Genomic DNA, 16316 nt, shown 5'->3' on the forward strand with positions numbered 1-16316 from the left:
TGGAAGGTGACAGCAGAGGAGGAGGAATAGTGCTTTCAGCAGGAGGGCAGAATAGCCCTGGGTGTTCAGAAAGCAATTCTCATACTTGAATCTCAGTGAGGATCAGTGTGTCAGACGTCTACATTTCACTATGGACGTCGTCACTGAAATCTGAGATGTGCTGCAGCGTCTGCAGTCTCAGAGCAGGGAAGGGATGACATTGCCTGTGGCTGTGTAGGTGAACATAGCAATGAACCTTAATATGTCTTCCTTCTGGGCTGGAGCAAACAATATTTGCAACACCTCCCTGTTTGCTACCCACTATTAGATAAGCAAGCTCACTGGTTGCAGGCCACTCATGCTCAGTATCTCAACTCATGCGGACCTCGCCTCTAAGAAATCCTCTAAAGTTCTTGCACAATATCAGTATCTGAGCTAGTGGCTGCAAGTGTGAGAGTGAGTTTCTGCTTCTCCACTAACTGCTTGCTCGTCCACTTTCTTCCCTCCCACCAATGCCTGGCCAGGTTGCAATTCTTGAGCATTTGAAAAGCGAAAGGCAACAGGTGTAAGGCTGTGCTGAGGGGAAGGGAGAAAACAAATGGTGGATTCTTACACCATCTGCATCTTTTAAATCAGAGTGTGGGATATGAGAATCAGAATTAGGTATGTGCATATCATCACCTTCAATGGTTTCAGCCCCACTTCCAGCCATGGTTTCAGGCTGCTCCAATGATGGTTAGCACCATCTCCTCTATGCGTATAAGAACATGCAACCTGACCCCCTCCAGTTAGGTGCTGCTGCCTTCATTTATGTGCCACCTTGTTCTGCAAGAGAAAGAGAATTGTGCTAGTGAGTGTGGTGCAATTTGTTTGGTTGATGTGACTATCATAGTTCAATACAGGCAGTGTGTGCAGGCTGTGAGCTATAGGTATGAGGCTGGCAGCAGAGCTAGATGTGAGGGTCAGGTGAAGCTATGAACTTTACGTATGTGTCTTGATTGATAGAGATTGGTGGCAGGTGAGTGTGGTGTGTGATGCATTGAACACTGTGCAAGGTTCATATTGTAACTAGTAGGATATGGCATTTGATTATGCATTCTCAACCACTCATGCGGTTTACTAGATTGTTACCTGGAGTGAATGGGTTGTCTTACGAGGATAGGTTGGACAGGCTGGACTTGCATCCATTGGAGTTTAGAAGAGTGAGGGGTGACTTGATTGAAGTATATAAGATCCTGAACAGTCTTGACAAGGTGGAAGCAGAAATAATGTTTGCTCTTGTGAGTGAGTCCAGAACTAGGGGACATTGTTTTAAAAGTTATGAAGCATCCTTATAGGACAGAGATGAGGAGAATTTTTTTTTCTCTCAGGGGGTTGTGCGACTTTGGAATTCCCTGCCTCAGAAGGCGGTGGAGGTGGGGTCATTGAATATTCTCAAGGCAGAGGTAGATCGATTCTTGTTAGGCAAGGGAATCAAAGGTTATCGGGGGTAGATGGGAATGTGGAAATGGAAATACAAACAGATCAGTCATGATCTTATTGAATGGCAGAGAGGGCTCAAGGGGCTGAGTGGCCTACTTCTGCTCCTATTTCGTATATTCGTATGTAGATCTTTGGATTTCTTGCAGCACTGTATCCAGATCCTCAGGGCTTGACTCCTGGCAATAACCACCATGGCTTTCTGTTCCAACTTCCTTCATACAAGGTTTGTCTGAGAGCCTCCTACCCATTTTGTGGATAGATGACATCTATCCTCCTCTCCACCTCTTGCATTAAGGCCTCATGTGCAACATCAGAAAATCTTGGGGCAGGATTTCCCTTCGAGGATCCAATGTTGGGACCAAATTTGGGTGCAACCCTGCACTGGGTTGGCAACCACCAGCCAATGTAATATTGGCAGGATTGGCCAATTAATGAGCGGAGGGCACACTCACTGTCAGACTGGCTCATGAAGCTGGAGGGCCAAAAGGAGGCCCTCCAACACTGAAGGGCCTTCAGCCTGCTGTTGCAGGTAAGGGAGAGAGAAGACACCACCATCTTGAGGCGCCTTCTCAGCACTTTTGACAAAAGTGAAAAAAAGATATGGCCACTGCTACTGGACTACCATTGTGAAGGGGAACCCATCTCCATGGCAGCCTGCAGTCCCAGCTGTGGCAAATAGGTATGGTGGCTGCAGGGTTTCTGAAAGTGATCCTGGAGCATTGGTCCTCGGTCTGCCATCAGGAGGCCACCTCCAGTCATCTGCCAGGCTCTGGAGGCCGCAGGGTACCTGCAGGCTGACTGGAAAATTCCAGTCAGCCTCTGATCAATGGTCTTAATTGGCCCCTTAATTGAGTTAACGAGCTACCCTCCACTGTGAGCAGGTAGCTGTTCCACACTCAGTCAACCTCCAGAAAAGACCAGGGAATCAGGACCATGGTGGGGAGCCAGCACTCCAGCCAGCATTGGGAAATTTCATGCATGCCTGCCTCCGTTCCTGCCTCCATATCAGTTCCAAACTCCTGTTCTTGGAGACCGCTCTCTGCCAGTGCTGGTTGCATGCCATTATCATTTAAATTAATAGGCAGCACAAAACTTGCATGTCCCCTGCATCAAAAGCAATGAGCATGGATTAAGCGCAATCTCTGAGCCTGTATTGTGGGGTTAGCATTTGTGGCCTTAGTGTGTCACTGCATTGTCAATAGATACTGATCCCTCACAATATCCTGTACCTTCTGAATGTCATTCTCAAAAAGCACTTTGAATCTGAAAGCGGTGCTACAAGTGACCTTTCTCTTAATGGTTGTACTGCAGCCTCAAGCAGCTTTTGCAGAATATAAATATCTGGGGGTGAAAACTGATGGGAATACCTCCTGACCTCTATTCTAACATAGAACATGTTAAGCACTCCACCTCGGCGGCACAATAAATACAGCTCTAAATTTGTTCCAGATATAATAATGAACAATGTCACACTCACTGCCAACTAAACGGTTTACTGATCTGTTTTTTTTAAGCACTGTTGAATATTTGATGTTTGCTGGAGCACTGTGTATTCATCTGATATTTACAAACTGTTTCTATTAATTACCACAGGTTTACACCCTACGAGTGGTACAATCCCCACCCTTGCAATCCTGACTCAGATGTGGTGGAAAACAATTTTACTTTACTAAATAGTTTCTGGTTTGGAGTTGGAGCTCTCATGCAACAAGGTACATAGGTCACACATCATTCCTACACACATCCCACAGTGTGCTGGGGGCCTTTGTGCTTGGTAAGCTCCATCCTCAGCAACTATGCTCCATACTGCAAAACCTGACAGACATTAAAAGGAATAATCATGAATAGTACTGGAATAAGTACATTTATTGGTACAAAAATACAGCAAACTACAGAAATAACAATGGATTCCTGGATGAGGAGATGTAGGATTAAAAACTGAAATTTAAACATGTAGAAGACGCATGACTATTGTCTTAAAAGTTAAAGAGGGTTTAAGTAATTTTAAAGCCCGGTGAGGGTCAAATTTCATTTGGTACAAAAAAATTCAAAGTACATCAATGACTGATGTGAAAATGAAACATTGATGTGTTTCGAAACTCTCTGATGGGAATGTGCTGTGTTTGCACCTCAGTTTATATGCTTTAGTCAAATAGGTCAAGTTATAAGTGGGGGTAAAAGTCTCATATAGACAGGGCTTCAGTTTTAAATGAACTGAAATGAGCTTTGTTATGAATGTAATTTGGGTCAATACCAACCAAACATGATCTGTGAAACAATATGAATGAAGAATTTGGATGGTTCCATATATATCTTGGCTGTAAGGAAATAACTGCTCTCCATTTCAATTCTTCCCAAAATTTGATATTTTAATTAACATCTGACTGAAAACTGTCATAAATATTAGAGTTATAATGTATTATAAGCATATGCAATAGCAGGTACCCTTAAACACAAAAAGGACATGCAACTACTGTTGAGAGGTTATTTAACAACTAGTAGGATATGTGCAGTCCCCTCAACTGCAGTTTAACTTCAAATTCTTCATAAATGCCCATGGGGATCTCCCACTCGAGATCAGGTTTCACACCATTTTTAGGATTTTTTCGTGGCTCTTTGTCTTGACCGTCTGTCATAATTTTGGAGAAATCCCAGTGGAAATTCACCTCTGCTGAGTTTAACTGTCTGACACAGTTAAACTGTCAGCTTAGTTAGGACTTACTACCTGAGAAAATTGACCTATGACAGGTCATTAAATAATTTGCAGCTCACTTAGCTCCCATTATCCAATATATAAAAAACTAATGCTGATGGGCTGCTGTGAAGAAGGAAAAGGATGGACTAATATTTTGGGTGTTAACCCTTCATCAGAACTCCTGTGTGTATATATGTAAAAAAAAAATCCTGATTTTATAAGTGAAAATGGATACACAGGACTTCAAACAAATAGACAATGTGTAAAACAGTAATAAGATCATTTTTGATATTGTAAGATGGAACTACAAGAAGAAGTAATAAACACAATAATGTTTTGGACTTGTGTTTTACTGAAAATCTCAACAGCTTATGTTAATGCTGAAAATTGGCAGAAAAAAATCTCTGATCCTTGTATTTATTGTTTTCTTGCTATCAGAACACATTTGCAATGACAGCTAAGAAGTAATTAAACCAAGTATAGCCTCCACCCCCTCTGAACGATACTCCTGCAGCCACAAACTAAATCTTGCTGGGATAAACATTATAGTTTCAGGCATTTCTGGTCTATTAAAGCTGAATTGAAAGAACATTATCATCAGGTTTTACAGTATAGCATCTGTGTGTTTGTGATGGTTGCATGTGTATGAGTGTTGATGAAAGCTAATTTTTTATTCATAACAATGGTGGCTGGTAAACTGAATGTATAGCAGCCATGCATGTCAAACACGCTGGAGTTTACCATCATCCACAGCAAACTGTGGGATGTCGTGTCTGATAGTTGCCACTACCTTGGATACATGACAGTCAGCCCCAACCAGGCTCTGCTTGTCTTTTTGAAGAGATTCTTAAACAAATGTTTGTGCATACAATCTTGTGGCACCTGTGGACCTACGTGCATCGTGTTTAGTTCCTACTGATTATTGCAACAAAAAAGTTGAATCTTCTGTATGGAAAGTCTGTGATCTTTGCATGAGAGCAAATGTTGGATTTTTATTGTGATGATCAGAGTTTCTCTTTCCTGCAGACCATGAGCAAAGTCTGGATCAGGATTGGCTGTCATGTCTGCCATAAGGCACTAAAGAGACTTCAGCAAGTATTGTCGCTGAGCCAATCTGACCCTCATTAAATTTTAAAGTTGCTGACTCACTAGAATTTTGGCACACCAACAAATTCTCAAATGGAAAGAACTTCTTTTATTCTTAAAAACAAATTTGGTTGGTGAAAATAGAAGTATTTCAATATTGAGTAGAAAAGGCAACATTTGTGAAAATCCAGGTACATGTTGCATCTTTAAAACCTGTATTTATGATCTCTTAGGCAAGAGGAGTGATTTTTTAAAACCAGTTCAGCTTGTAAATTGAAACAAAATGGCAACCATAAAAATCTGAAAACACTCTTTAGAGTAGTTTCTATAGTTTAATAGTTTCCTTTCCACTATTGTGACTTAACAAGTATTGATGTTGTACAATTCTTTAACAGTGAATTAAATTTCTTGATACCATAGAAAATACTCTGCGTTTGCATTTAAATGTCTGCACTTCACAAACTCTCTTTTATTATTACCAATCTATCTAGATTTATTTACTAACCCATATTTAAGGTTACAATAAAACTACCTCAAAGCTATCCTTCATAGATCAGTGAGTGCATCCAATCAATTTAAGCCATTACACATAATCAGGATCTTGAGAGTATAAAAGGAGACTTTCCTGGGATCTCCCACAGCAGTGTTTGTGTAACTACTAAATATAGCCCAAATATTAAACCTACTTCTCTATTTACCTCTAATTTACTGCAGCCCAATTCAACAGGTTGTTCTGACTAAAGTGCTCTGTCTGGAATCATTATTCAGCTCCCCAATATTTTTGTCTTAGTATTTACTTGAGCCATCCTGTGTCACCTTGGCAGTTAACATGTTTTTATGCTTAAATTAGATAATTTGATGGGGATGTTGGTAAAAGAGTGATCTCAGGGCTGCGGGTATAAATAATGCCTGCCGTATAATATGAAATGAGGTCACCTGACAATTACTGATATCATCTGGTTATGAGTTTTCCCAAATGGCTTAGTGAGTAAAGCCATTCCTGACATGCTACTGAGCCACACAGGCCAGAAAGTTCTGGTCTGTTCAGCTGTGCCAGCAGCAGCAGTGCTAGAATTGGTCTCAGTATTCCTGGGCAAGAGAATGGAAGTATCAGCCAGAGTTCCCACATCTGATCCAGTGACCACAGCTGGGAAATACACATCGGGATTAAACTCGGCTGTGATGCTTCTGTGTTTTGAATACCCTGGTAATAGTCAATAACTGTATTCTCACATGAAGAATAACCATTGGGGAAGGTACCAGGGCACCAGCTGCCTGTGGAACTGAAACCTAGCAAGGGTCAGCACCTTCAAGAGAGGAGAGAAAACTGAAGGGAGAAAAAGAAAAGGAGAGAATTGTCTGGTTCACGTGGTAAGTACACTCATGCACCTTGAGTGTAGGTGGTGACTGGCCAGGCCATCCACCTGTCAACACCCATCACCATTCTCTCGTCTATCAATTGTATTATATATCAACCCACGTTGGCCTGTACTAGGAAGCTACTTAATACTTAAGTTATTATTTTGAAGTAGAGGTGAACGCAGCCCATCAGGTTGCAGGTAAGATGCAATAACATGCCAGTTTTCTTCAATTCAGTGAATGAAGTGTCCAGTTCCTTTTTACTTTCTATTCTAAATTTGAGCACCTTCCCAAATAGTTGAGTACATACATTTGATTTTCAGATCAGTTTAAGCTTTTAAAATTCAATTAGTTTCTGTCCTCTTCTTGTTAATGACATTTTAAAAACAAATTATTTTGAAACCGAAATAAAGGAATCAATGCTGTTTGAAATATTTAGTTTATACAATGAAAATTGTCTGTCATATTTTGAAAAGGAATGAAGATTGTCCATCTTTTTTATATTTAATTCAATAGTTTACATTTCCCATAATTCTTTTTTATCAATGTGCTTTGCCTATGCATTGGAATGATTGAACCCTAGAAGTTTACAGCACAAAAGGAGACTATTTGCCTCACCGGTTCTTTCCAAGAGCAGTACAAAATTAAACACAATGCTTTGTTCTCCTCATAGCCCTGTGTCTTTCTCTGTTTCAAACATTCGGCCAATTTTCCCTTAATAACTCAATGGTCTCTGACTGTGTCGAAGTTTCCCTTGTCTCAACAATCCTCTATGTAAATACATTTCTTGTACTGGCTTCCCTCACTTTCTTGGAAATAATTTTAAATTAATGAGCCCTTGTCAACTCCCAACCAGAGGATTAGTCGTTTAATGAAAATTCATCTTAGTGTTAAATACTATTAAATCTCCTCTTGGAAGTAGTTCCAGTCCCCTAAGCTTATCCTCGTAACTAAAGTTTCTTAGCCCTAGCATCATCCTGGTGAACCAAGACTGTTTACTCTCTGTGGTTTCGATGGCCTTATGTCCTAATGCCATGTGCTGCTTTTGTGCCTTCCTCAATGTTAGTGCCACCTGAACCACTGCACTGACCGGTGCTCAACTGTCTTCAATGACATTGCATTCATTGCAAAAATCATACTTGTACATTTGAGTGAATGAGCTACTTATGTACTCTGCTGTCTTTCATCGTATTTCACAAGAGTTGCAAGTGGAATAAATGCTAATTCTCGGCCAAGTTGGATGTTTAATGGTGTTTTGTTCAGCTGTCCTCAATTTGTGAATATAATTTTTCTTATTGCTGCCATTATGACAGGATCGGAACTGATGCCCAAAGCTCTCTCCACTAGAATAGTGGGTGGAATCTGGTGGTTTTTTACATTAATTATAATATCGTCGTACACTGCCAACTTGGCTGCCTTTCTGACTGTGGAAAGAATGGATTCTCCGATAGACTCAGCTGACGACTTGGCGAAGCAAACCAAAATCGAATATGGTGCAGTCAGGGATGGATCCACAATGACTTTCTTTAAGGTAGGACATGTACAAGTATTGATTTTTTTTATCTTTCAACCTTGCCCAATTTTGATGCTCTATAAGCTTCCAATGTGATCATGAAAGTGATAATACATAAATTCAAATGCACACAATAAAGATTAAAGATGTGTCTTTTTCAGCTGGTTGTCTTCAGGTATTCAGGTTGCATGTGGACTGGAGCTGCGATTTTAACTGGATGCCATACCCTAAGGCACTATAGTCTTGTTATTCATTATTTAGAAACAACTTTGTCTAAACAACAGGAACTTTATTAGTCCAGTCACTGAATTTAGGCTTTCTGTTTAATTTAGTCTTGATTGAAAGTGTGGAAATTCATGTAATAGATTACACAGAATATTTGATTTTGCAAAACAGAGCATGTTTCAGAGCTTGGATTTAAAGTACAGCAATTATGGTTGGTGACAGGAACAAATAAATATTTAGCACACACATAATAACCCTCTGTCCACAATTCAAACACAGACATTAATCAGCACTATAAATGGTTTAATACTTCCCTTAAAAAAAGCAAAGAATTTCTATTGATGACTCCTATTGATACCTTCTAGGCTGTGAATTTAAGATGTTCTGATTTGGATAAACAAAATGGTAAAAGCAAAGTTTACAAATTCACACTTCTGGCACAGAACATCAAACAATTCTACAAGTCTTTTCTGCGCTTGTAAGCATAAAACTTTGTGTGCCAAGGGCCTGGAAGTAACCAAATCTTGCAAGGAGATTCTGTTAACTGGACAGAAGATCCTGCATAACTCAATGACCTTTGTCACATGCAGCAGGAACTCGGAGAACAAAGGTCATTGAGTTATGTAGGATCTTCTGTCCAGTTAACAGAATCTTCTTGCAAGATCTGGTTACTTCCAGGCCCTTGGCACACAAAGCTTACAAGCACAGAAAGACTTGTAGAATTGTTTTTAGGCCATCAAAATACATTGCTTTAAATATAAAATAGAATTAGAAGATCATCACTAGGTATGAAACAGGAAAAGAAGCAGTTTTTGTGCTCTACTGGAATACCCCTGTAGAAGATCTGTGTGCACCTGATGTGGAGCTATCACTCCCCTTCACTGTGAGCTTTATACTAAATTGGAGATTAACACAATTGATTTGGACTTGTTATTTTGAAATACATTTTCTGGGTATTCTTGTTTATTTGACCATATAGGTTTCAAGTAACAGTTGTCTTTTTGGCCGATATTTGGCAAACAGGACTTAGCTCTACAAATGCTTACTGTCGTTTCACAGAATCAAGATCTGACTACACACTGTGTATGCACATTTAATCCATATTGTCTATACCCAAGATTTTACAAACTCTGCAGAGATAATTTGATGTGAGATTCCCATTACAACTACTGTTAAGAAATGATTACCGAAGTAACCTCTGTTGGGCTTTCAAAGCACATTTCATGAAGGCCCTAAGGGTGGCATTACACAAACAGAATCATCACAGGCAAACATATTACACATTAACAAAGCTAACTACTGTACAAAAGTACATGCCAGTAGGCAACATTCACTTAGTTAAAATTATATTAATCAATAAAGCAAGATGTTGCATTTTGAAAGTACTGAGACCGAATTTTTATCTGCTCTTGAAATGTTACCTCCCTTCTCTGACTGATTCTAAAGGGCAACACGTCAATAAATATGTGGTTCTCTCTTGAAGCTTTGTTTCATTACGGCAAACTGGAAGCAATAAACAGATAATTTAATTTGTACTGGTTGTATGCAAGGCCTCAGAAAAAACAGAGCCTGGAAAAATTTACCTTCTGGTCCTTGTTGCAAGATTTATTTGGTCAAGGGTTTGGGGGAGGTATTGTCTTTAAAATCTTTCACTTATCCTTCCCATTCTACACAGCTATCTCCCTTAAACCTTCCTTTCTCTCCAAGTTCCCCAAATGCTGCACTTTCCACGCCCATCTTTCTCAAAGTCCCTTTTCAAATCCCTTCACTCTGACTTCCACTCATGTTCACAACATCAAGACTGTCCAAAGTCATGAGTGTCATCCTCCTAGTTGCAGCCTCTGATGCTCATTCCATCAGAAACTCCAACAAGTTCAAATCTTAGCCACCCAGTCCCATCCCACATTGTATTTTTTCTAATTCATTTATGGGATATTGGTGTCACTGGCTAGGCCAGCATTTATTGCCCATCCCTAGTTGCCCTTGAGAAGGTGGTGGTGAGCTGCTTTCTTGAACTGCTGCAGTCAGTGGTGTGGTGTGGGTACACCCACAGTGTTGTTAGGAAGGGAGTTCCAGGATTTTGACCCAGCGATAGTGATGGAACAGCAATATATTTCCAAGTCAGGATGGTGAGTGGCTTGGAGGGGAACTTCCAGGTGGTGGTGTTCCCATGTGTCTGCTGCCTTGTCTTTCTAGATGGTAGCAGTCGTGGATTTAGAAGGTGCTGTCTAAGGAGCCTTGGTGAATTTCTGCAGTGCATCTTGTAGATGGTACACACTGCTGTTACTGTTCATCGGTGGTGGGTGGAGTGAATGCTTGTGGATGGGGTGCAAATCAAGTGTGCTGCTTTGTCTTGGATGGTGTCAAGCTTCTTGAGTGTTGTTGGAACTGTGCTTATGCAGGCAAATGGAGAGTATTCCATCACATTCCTGATTTGTGCCTTGTAGATAGCGGACAGGCTTTGGGGAGTTAGGAGTTGAGTTACTTGCCGCAGAATTCCTAGCCTCTGACCAGCTTTTGTAGCCAAAGTAGTTATATGGCTAGTCCAAATCAGTTTCTGTTCAATGGTAACCCCCCAGGATGTTGATAGTAGGGGATTCAGTGATGGTAATGCTACTGAACATCAAGGGTCAATGGTTACATAGGGCAGAATTTTACACCTTGCGGGTGGGCGTGTGCCCAACCCGATCGGGCGTAAAATAGCGCAAGAAGTCGTTGGGCAAGCGTACCAACGTCATCCCACATGCAAGCAATCTTCAGGTCAGTGGGCACACATGGCTGTCAGAGCTGCGCCCGCCAACAATTAAAAGGCCACTAAAAACCAAATTGATCTAGATTTTACATTGCCTGTGCAATTTCACGCTCATCGATGGGCAAAACAGGCAGGCGGGCAGCTCACGTTTTGCAAAACCTCATCCAAGTGCGGGATAAAAATGGTCAACAGCATTGCCAGTGTGAGTAGTGAGGAGCTTAGGAGATAGTTTGCTGCTGGTTGCTCATTGAACTTGATAGCCTCATCTCAGCTCTGAGCTTCGTTCTTAGCATTTCTAGGCTTCATTTCAGGACTCATTGGTAACTCCAAAGGCCCTGGAGGATTTTGACTGTGCAGACACTTCCATGTATCAGACAGCCTTCTGTGACTTTGGTAGTGGGGATTGTGCTTTCCACTGGAGGCACCTCCTCTGAGGAGGAAGGGAGGTGCAGATGGGAGAGGAGGCCAAGTGTTCCAGTACAGCCTCCAGGGGAGTGACCTGTGGGAGGAAAGGTGCAGGCACAAGGGGCGCAGGGCAGCTGGTGGTCCAAGGTGGAAGGGGCTGCAGAAAATGCTTCTAACCTGCTGCCAGGGTATACAGGCGGCAATGCAGCTACCTCAATATGTCCGAGATGCAATGCCGAAGGAGGCTCCGCCTCTCCAGTGAGTCAGTGACCTCCATTTGTCAGATGATTGAACCTGAGATCAGCTCCAATTGTGTAGGTGGACACCCATGCCAGTGGCTCTGAAGGTTACAGTGGCCCTCAACTTCTATGCCTCCGGCTCTTTCCAGGTATCAGTGGGGAACCTTTGTGGAGCATCCTAATCAGCTCTCCACAGTTGCATCAAGCTGATGACAGAAGCTCTGTTTGGGTGGGTAATGACATTTATTCATTTCTGTACAGACAGGCCAGCCAGGCTGAGCGAGCCAGAGGGTTTGCAGCGATTGTTGGGTTCCTCCGTATCCAGGGTGCCATCGACTGCACACATGCGGCCATCAAGTAAGCAGTGGGTCAGCTGGGTGCCTTCATCAACAGGAAGGGATTCCACTTGATGAATGTCCAGATAGTGTGACCATGGGATGCATATTCTGCAAGTCTGTGCAAGGTACCCTGGCAGCTCCCATGATGCTTATATCCTGAGGCACTCTCAGGTGCCGAGGCTGTTCAGTGCTCCAGCCCGACTGGATGCATGGCTGCCGGATAACAAGAGCTATCCATTGAACAGGTGGCTTATGACGCCTCTGCGGCATCCAAGAACAGAGGCAGAGCAGCATTATAATTGGAGTCATGCCTCCAAGGGTGGTGGTAGAGAGGATCATAGGTCTTCTCAAGATGCGCTGGTGATGCCTGGACCATTCACAGGGAGTAATACAATAGCCCCCAGAGCGGGTGTCACTGAAAGTGGTCACATGTTGTGCTCTCCACAATCTGGCACTGGCAAGGGGGGACCCACTGGGGAAAGAGGATCTTGATACAGCTCCTCAGGCCACAGAGGATGAATCCAGTAGTGGGTCTGAAGAGGAGCACGGTGAGGAGAATGCTGAGGGCGTGGAGGCAGACGTCTGTATCCTCCAGGGAGGCAGGGACACCAGGGACGCCTTAATCCAACGCTCCTTCAGCTAGGCTACCAAAGATCTGCTTCCACCTCACGCCAGGGTTGCCGCCTCCATCCCGGGTGTCTGAAATGACCCTTTCATTTGAACACAAAGTCCACTCAGTACCTGTGCAATAAGGTTTAGAGCCACTAATGTCCAGCATTACATACTGGCATACACTGCACCAAAAGATAGGTGAAGCATACTCAGGCCATTATGACAAAAACAAAGTGTATGTAATTTTCACTATCAAAACAAATTAACATTACCATCTCTGGTGTTCATTCCCACACCAGTAAACATATAAATAAAACATTACAGAACAGTAGATCACCTTTGACCAGTCCCTCTTGTGCTCATGGTGCCTTTAACTTATGTTTAGGAGTGTTGCATCTTGGTGCCCTGCACCCCCACCCCTCGCTGGCAGCGGCATTGGGGACAGCCTGCTGACTCTGCTGTCTTGTTGGCCTTGATGACCTTGGCAGTCATCCTCTAGCCAGTGGAGCCTGTGCTGGTCCCACCTGGGAATGAGCTGCCAGTGCCACGGCTGGTATCTCTCCAGTCATCACAGCCTCATCAGATGCCACAGTCACTGACAGAGGGGCGGTGGAGCTGCTGCCATCATCCCGAGCGCCCTGAGAGGAGCCAGCAGAGGCGACAGGTAGTTCATGCACCAATGTGAGGTCACTCTCTGCTCACCATTGATGGACGAGCACCTAGATGGGATACTGGGTGCCTCATCCATCTCCCACACTGGCACTGACCACCTGAGGTCATTGCCTGTGTGAGGGCTTACAGCTCCGAGCGCAACCCCAGGAACCCCTGATTCTGTCCCCGGAGCTGCCTCTTCATGAGAGTCGCCACTCTCTCAATGGATGAGGCAGTACGCTCGGCCATGGGGGTCAATGTAGTGCTCATGCTCCGTATGAACTCCTCCACAACAGAGACCATGGCACACAGACCCTCATGGATCTCTGCCATATCCTCCCGCACATCCTGCTGGACATCCAGCATCTACCGCCTAATGGATGACTCCAGACGCTCATCATCTGCCTTTGACTCAGCATCATCCTGATCTCCAGCAGTCCTCCAACTGCTGGCGCCTTGGGCACTCTCTGCCTCCACCTGCACCTCAAGCGAGTGTGAAGTGTCCTCACTGCTGTGCACCAACATTCTAGCCAAAAATCTAACGCCCACCGAGGTGCTGGTATCTGCGCTGGTGCCTGGTTAATGAGAGCGGGTGTGACACAGGGGCAGCTGAAGCCTGGTGGTCCTCTGGCATCAAGAGTGGCTCTTCGGGGTCCTGCGAATGAGTGCGTGCTGGAAAATCTAAGGGAAAACAATGACATGTCATTAGTTTAAGTCACCACACTGTCACTGTGAATGCCAGGCACCCTGGCAAGACAATGGAGATCTGCATCATGGTGCCATCATGTTTTAATGATCAATGCGGACTCTAGTTTTGAGTCTCCCATCAATAAAGAGACTACACAAGAATGTTTGCACAATCCAAAACTTTCACCTCTGTGCACTGCACTCTTACCTTCCTCTAGCACCCCAACCTCTCCATGACCGGCTGACCGAGGTGGGTGGTGCCTCTCTAGCTCTAAGGCATCCTGCTCAAATCTGGTCAATATGAGCAGGTTTGGGGGGGCCTCCACCTGTCCGTGACCTCTCGATGTTGTTATGGCTTCTCTACTCCTGAAAGGACAGAGAAGCATTGATAAGTCTACTCTCTACCTTCAGCGCCGTTGCAGCCTGGCCAATCCCACCTGAGGGCCACCTTGCAGGGCACATCCAAGTCATGACCCTCAAGCTGCGAGGCACTCAGTCCAAATAGCCAGGGCTCACCCCCTTGGCGAGCTCCAGCGTCATTGACAGTTGGCACTCAGACTTTAACACCCCTGAACTACACAAGCGGACAGCCAGCCCTTAACACTTCACCACACTGATCCATGGCAACACAGTGCTCACCCTTCCCGAGCGCAGCAGGTCAGTGAATCTTTTGCGACACCGCACCCATGTGTACTGCACACCCTCGTGACTGCTCACCTCCAAAGCTTTTTGTTGTCTGGTGCGGTAGCCACCTCCTTCCATCTCTGGGGATGAGGGTGTCCCTCCTGGCAGCCACCTCCTCCATGAGCACTGGGAGGCACTCGTCCAAAAACCAAGGGGTGGGGCGGGGGTGGGGGAGGAGTGGTGCCGAGTGCCCTCCCGCCTGATGTTTCCAGTCGCTATTGAGGCCATATCTTCACTCTCCAGAACACAGAAGATATGCTTTTCCCTGGCAGCCTTCAAGGAGCTGCCTGTGACGTCTTTAAACCGCCCACCGGGTCGCCATTGGACCCGGTGCCCAACAAGCCCCTGGCCCCGCTCAGCCCTTCCCGACCATTGGTAAGATGGGTTTCATGCTGGGCGGGCCTTAACTGGATAGCCAGCATGAAATCACAGTTGCAGGCTGCAGGGGGAGGGAGGGCCTATTTCCATGCCGGTCCCGGGCCCGCCGCACGCGCTTGCCAAGGGGAAAATTCAGGCCGTGCTGCTCGCTGGGGATGGTCATTGCCTGGCACTTGTGTGGCATGAATGTTACTTCCACTTGTCAGCCCAAGCCTGGATATTATCCAGATCTTGCTGTATTTGGACATGGACTGCTTCAGCATCTGAGGAATCGTGAATGTTGCTGAACATTGTGCAATCATCAGCGAACATCCCCACTTCTGACCTTATGATGGAAGGAAGGTCATTGATGAAGCAGCTGAAGATGGTTGAGCCGAGGACACTCTCCTGAGGAACTCCTGTGGTGATGTCCTGGAACTGAGATGACTGACCTCCAACAACCACAACCATCTTCCTTTGTGCTAGCTATGAATCCAACCAACGGAGAGTTTTCCCCCTGATTTCCCATTGACTCCAGTTTTACTAGGGCTCCTTGATGCCGCACTCTGTCAAATGCTGCCTTGATGTCAAGGGCAGTTACTCTCACCTCACCTCAGGAGTTCAGTTCCTTTGTCCATGTTTGAACCAAGGCTGTAATGAGGTCAGGAGCTGAGTGACCCTGGCGGAACCCAAACTGAGCATCAGTGTGGAGGCTATTGCTAAGCAAGTGCCGCTTGATAGCACTGTTGATGACCTCGTCCATCACTTTACTGATGATGGAGAGTAGATTGAAGGGGCAGTAATTGGCCAGATTGGATTTCTTCTGCTTTTTGTGGACAGGACATACTTTGGAAATTTTACACATTGTTAGATAGATGCCAGTGTTGTAGCTGTACTAGAACAGCTTGGCTAGGCACATGGCAAGTTCTGGAGCACAAGTCTTCAATGCTATTGCCCGAAAATGTCAAGGGCCATAGCCTTTGCAGTATCCAGTGCCTCCAGCCGTTTCTTCATATCACATGGAGTGAATGGAATTTGCTGAAGACTGGCATCTGTGATGCTGGGACCTCCAGAGGAGGCTGAGATGAATCATCCACTCTGAACCTCTGGCTGAAGATTGTAGCAAATGCTTCAGCCTTATCTTTTGCACTCATTGAGGATGGGGATATTTGTGGAGCCTCCTCCTCCAGTGAGTTGTTTAATTGGCCACCACCATTCACGACTGGATGTGGCAGGACTGCAGAGCTTAGGT

At 44.4% G+C, this 16316-nt stretch overlaps 1 protein-coding gene across 3 annotated transcripts in view; it reads left to right on the plus strand.

The window, feature by feature from the left end:
* The window catches only part of LOC144691614 (glutamate receptor ionotropic, kainate 1), a 378270-nt gene that overhangs the window by 318391 nt on the left and 43563 nt on the right, over positions 1–16316 (plus strand). For all 3 annotated transcript variants that reach the window (XM_078559883.1, XM_078559884.1, XM_078559885.1), the window contains exons 12-13: positions 3055–3173; positions 7915–8132. In XM_078559883.1, coding sequence (XP_078416009.1) covers positions 3055–3173; positions 7915–8132 — 337 coding nt within the window. The remainder of the gene's footprint in view (positions 1–3054; positions 3174–7914; positions 8133–16316) is intronic.

This window comes from Cetorhinus maximus, chromosome 16 (assembly GCF_964194155.1).
Source record: "Cetorhinus maximus chromosome 16, sCetMax3.hap1.1, whole genome shotgun sequence".
Taxonomy (NCBI): domain Eukaryota; kingdom Metazoa; phylum Chordata; class Chondrichthyes; order Lamniformes; family Cetorhinidae; genus Cetorhinus; species Cetorhinus maximus.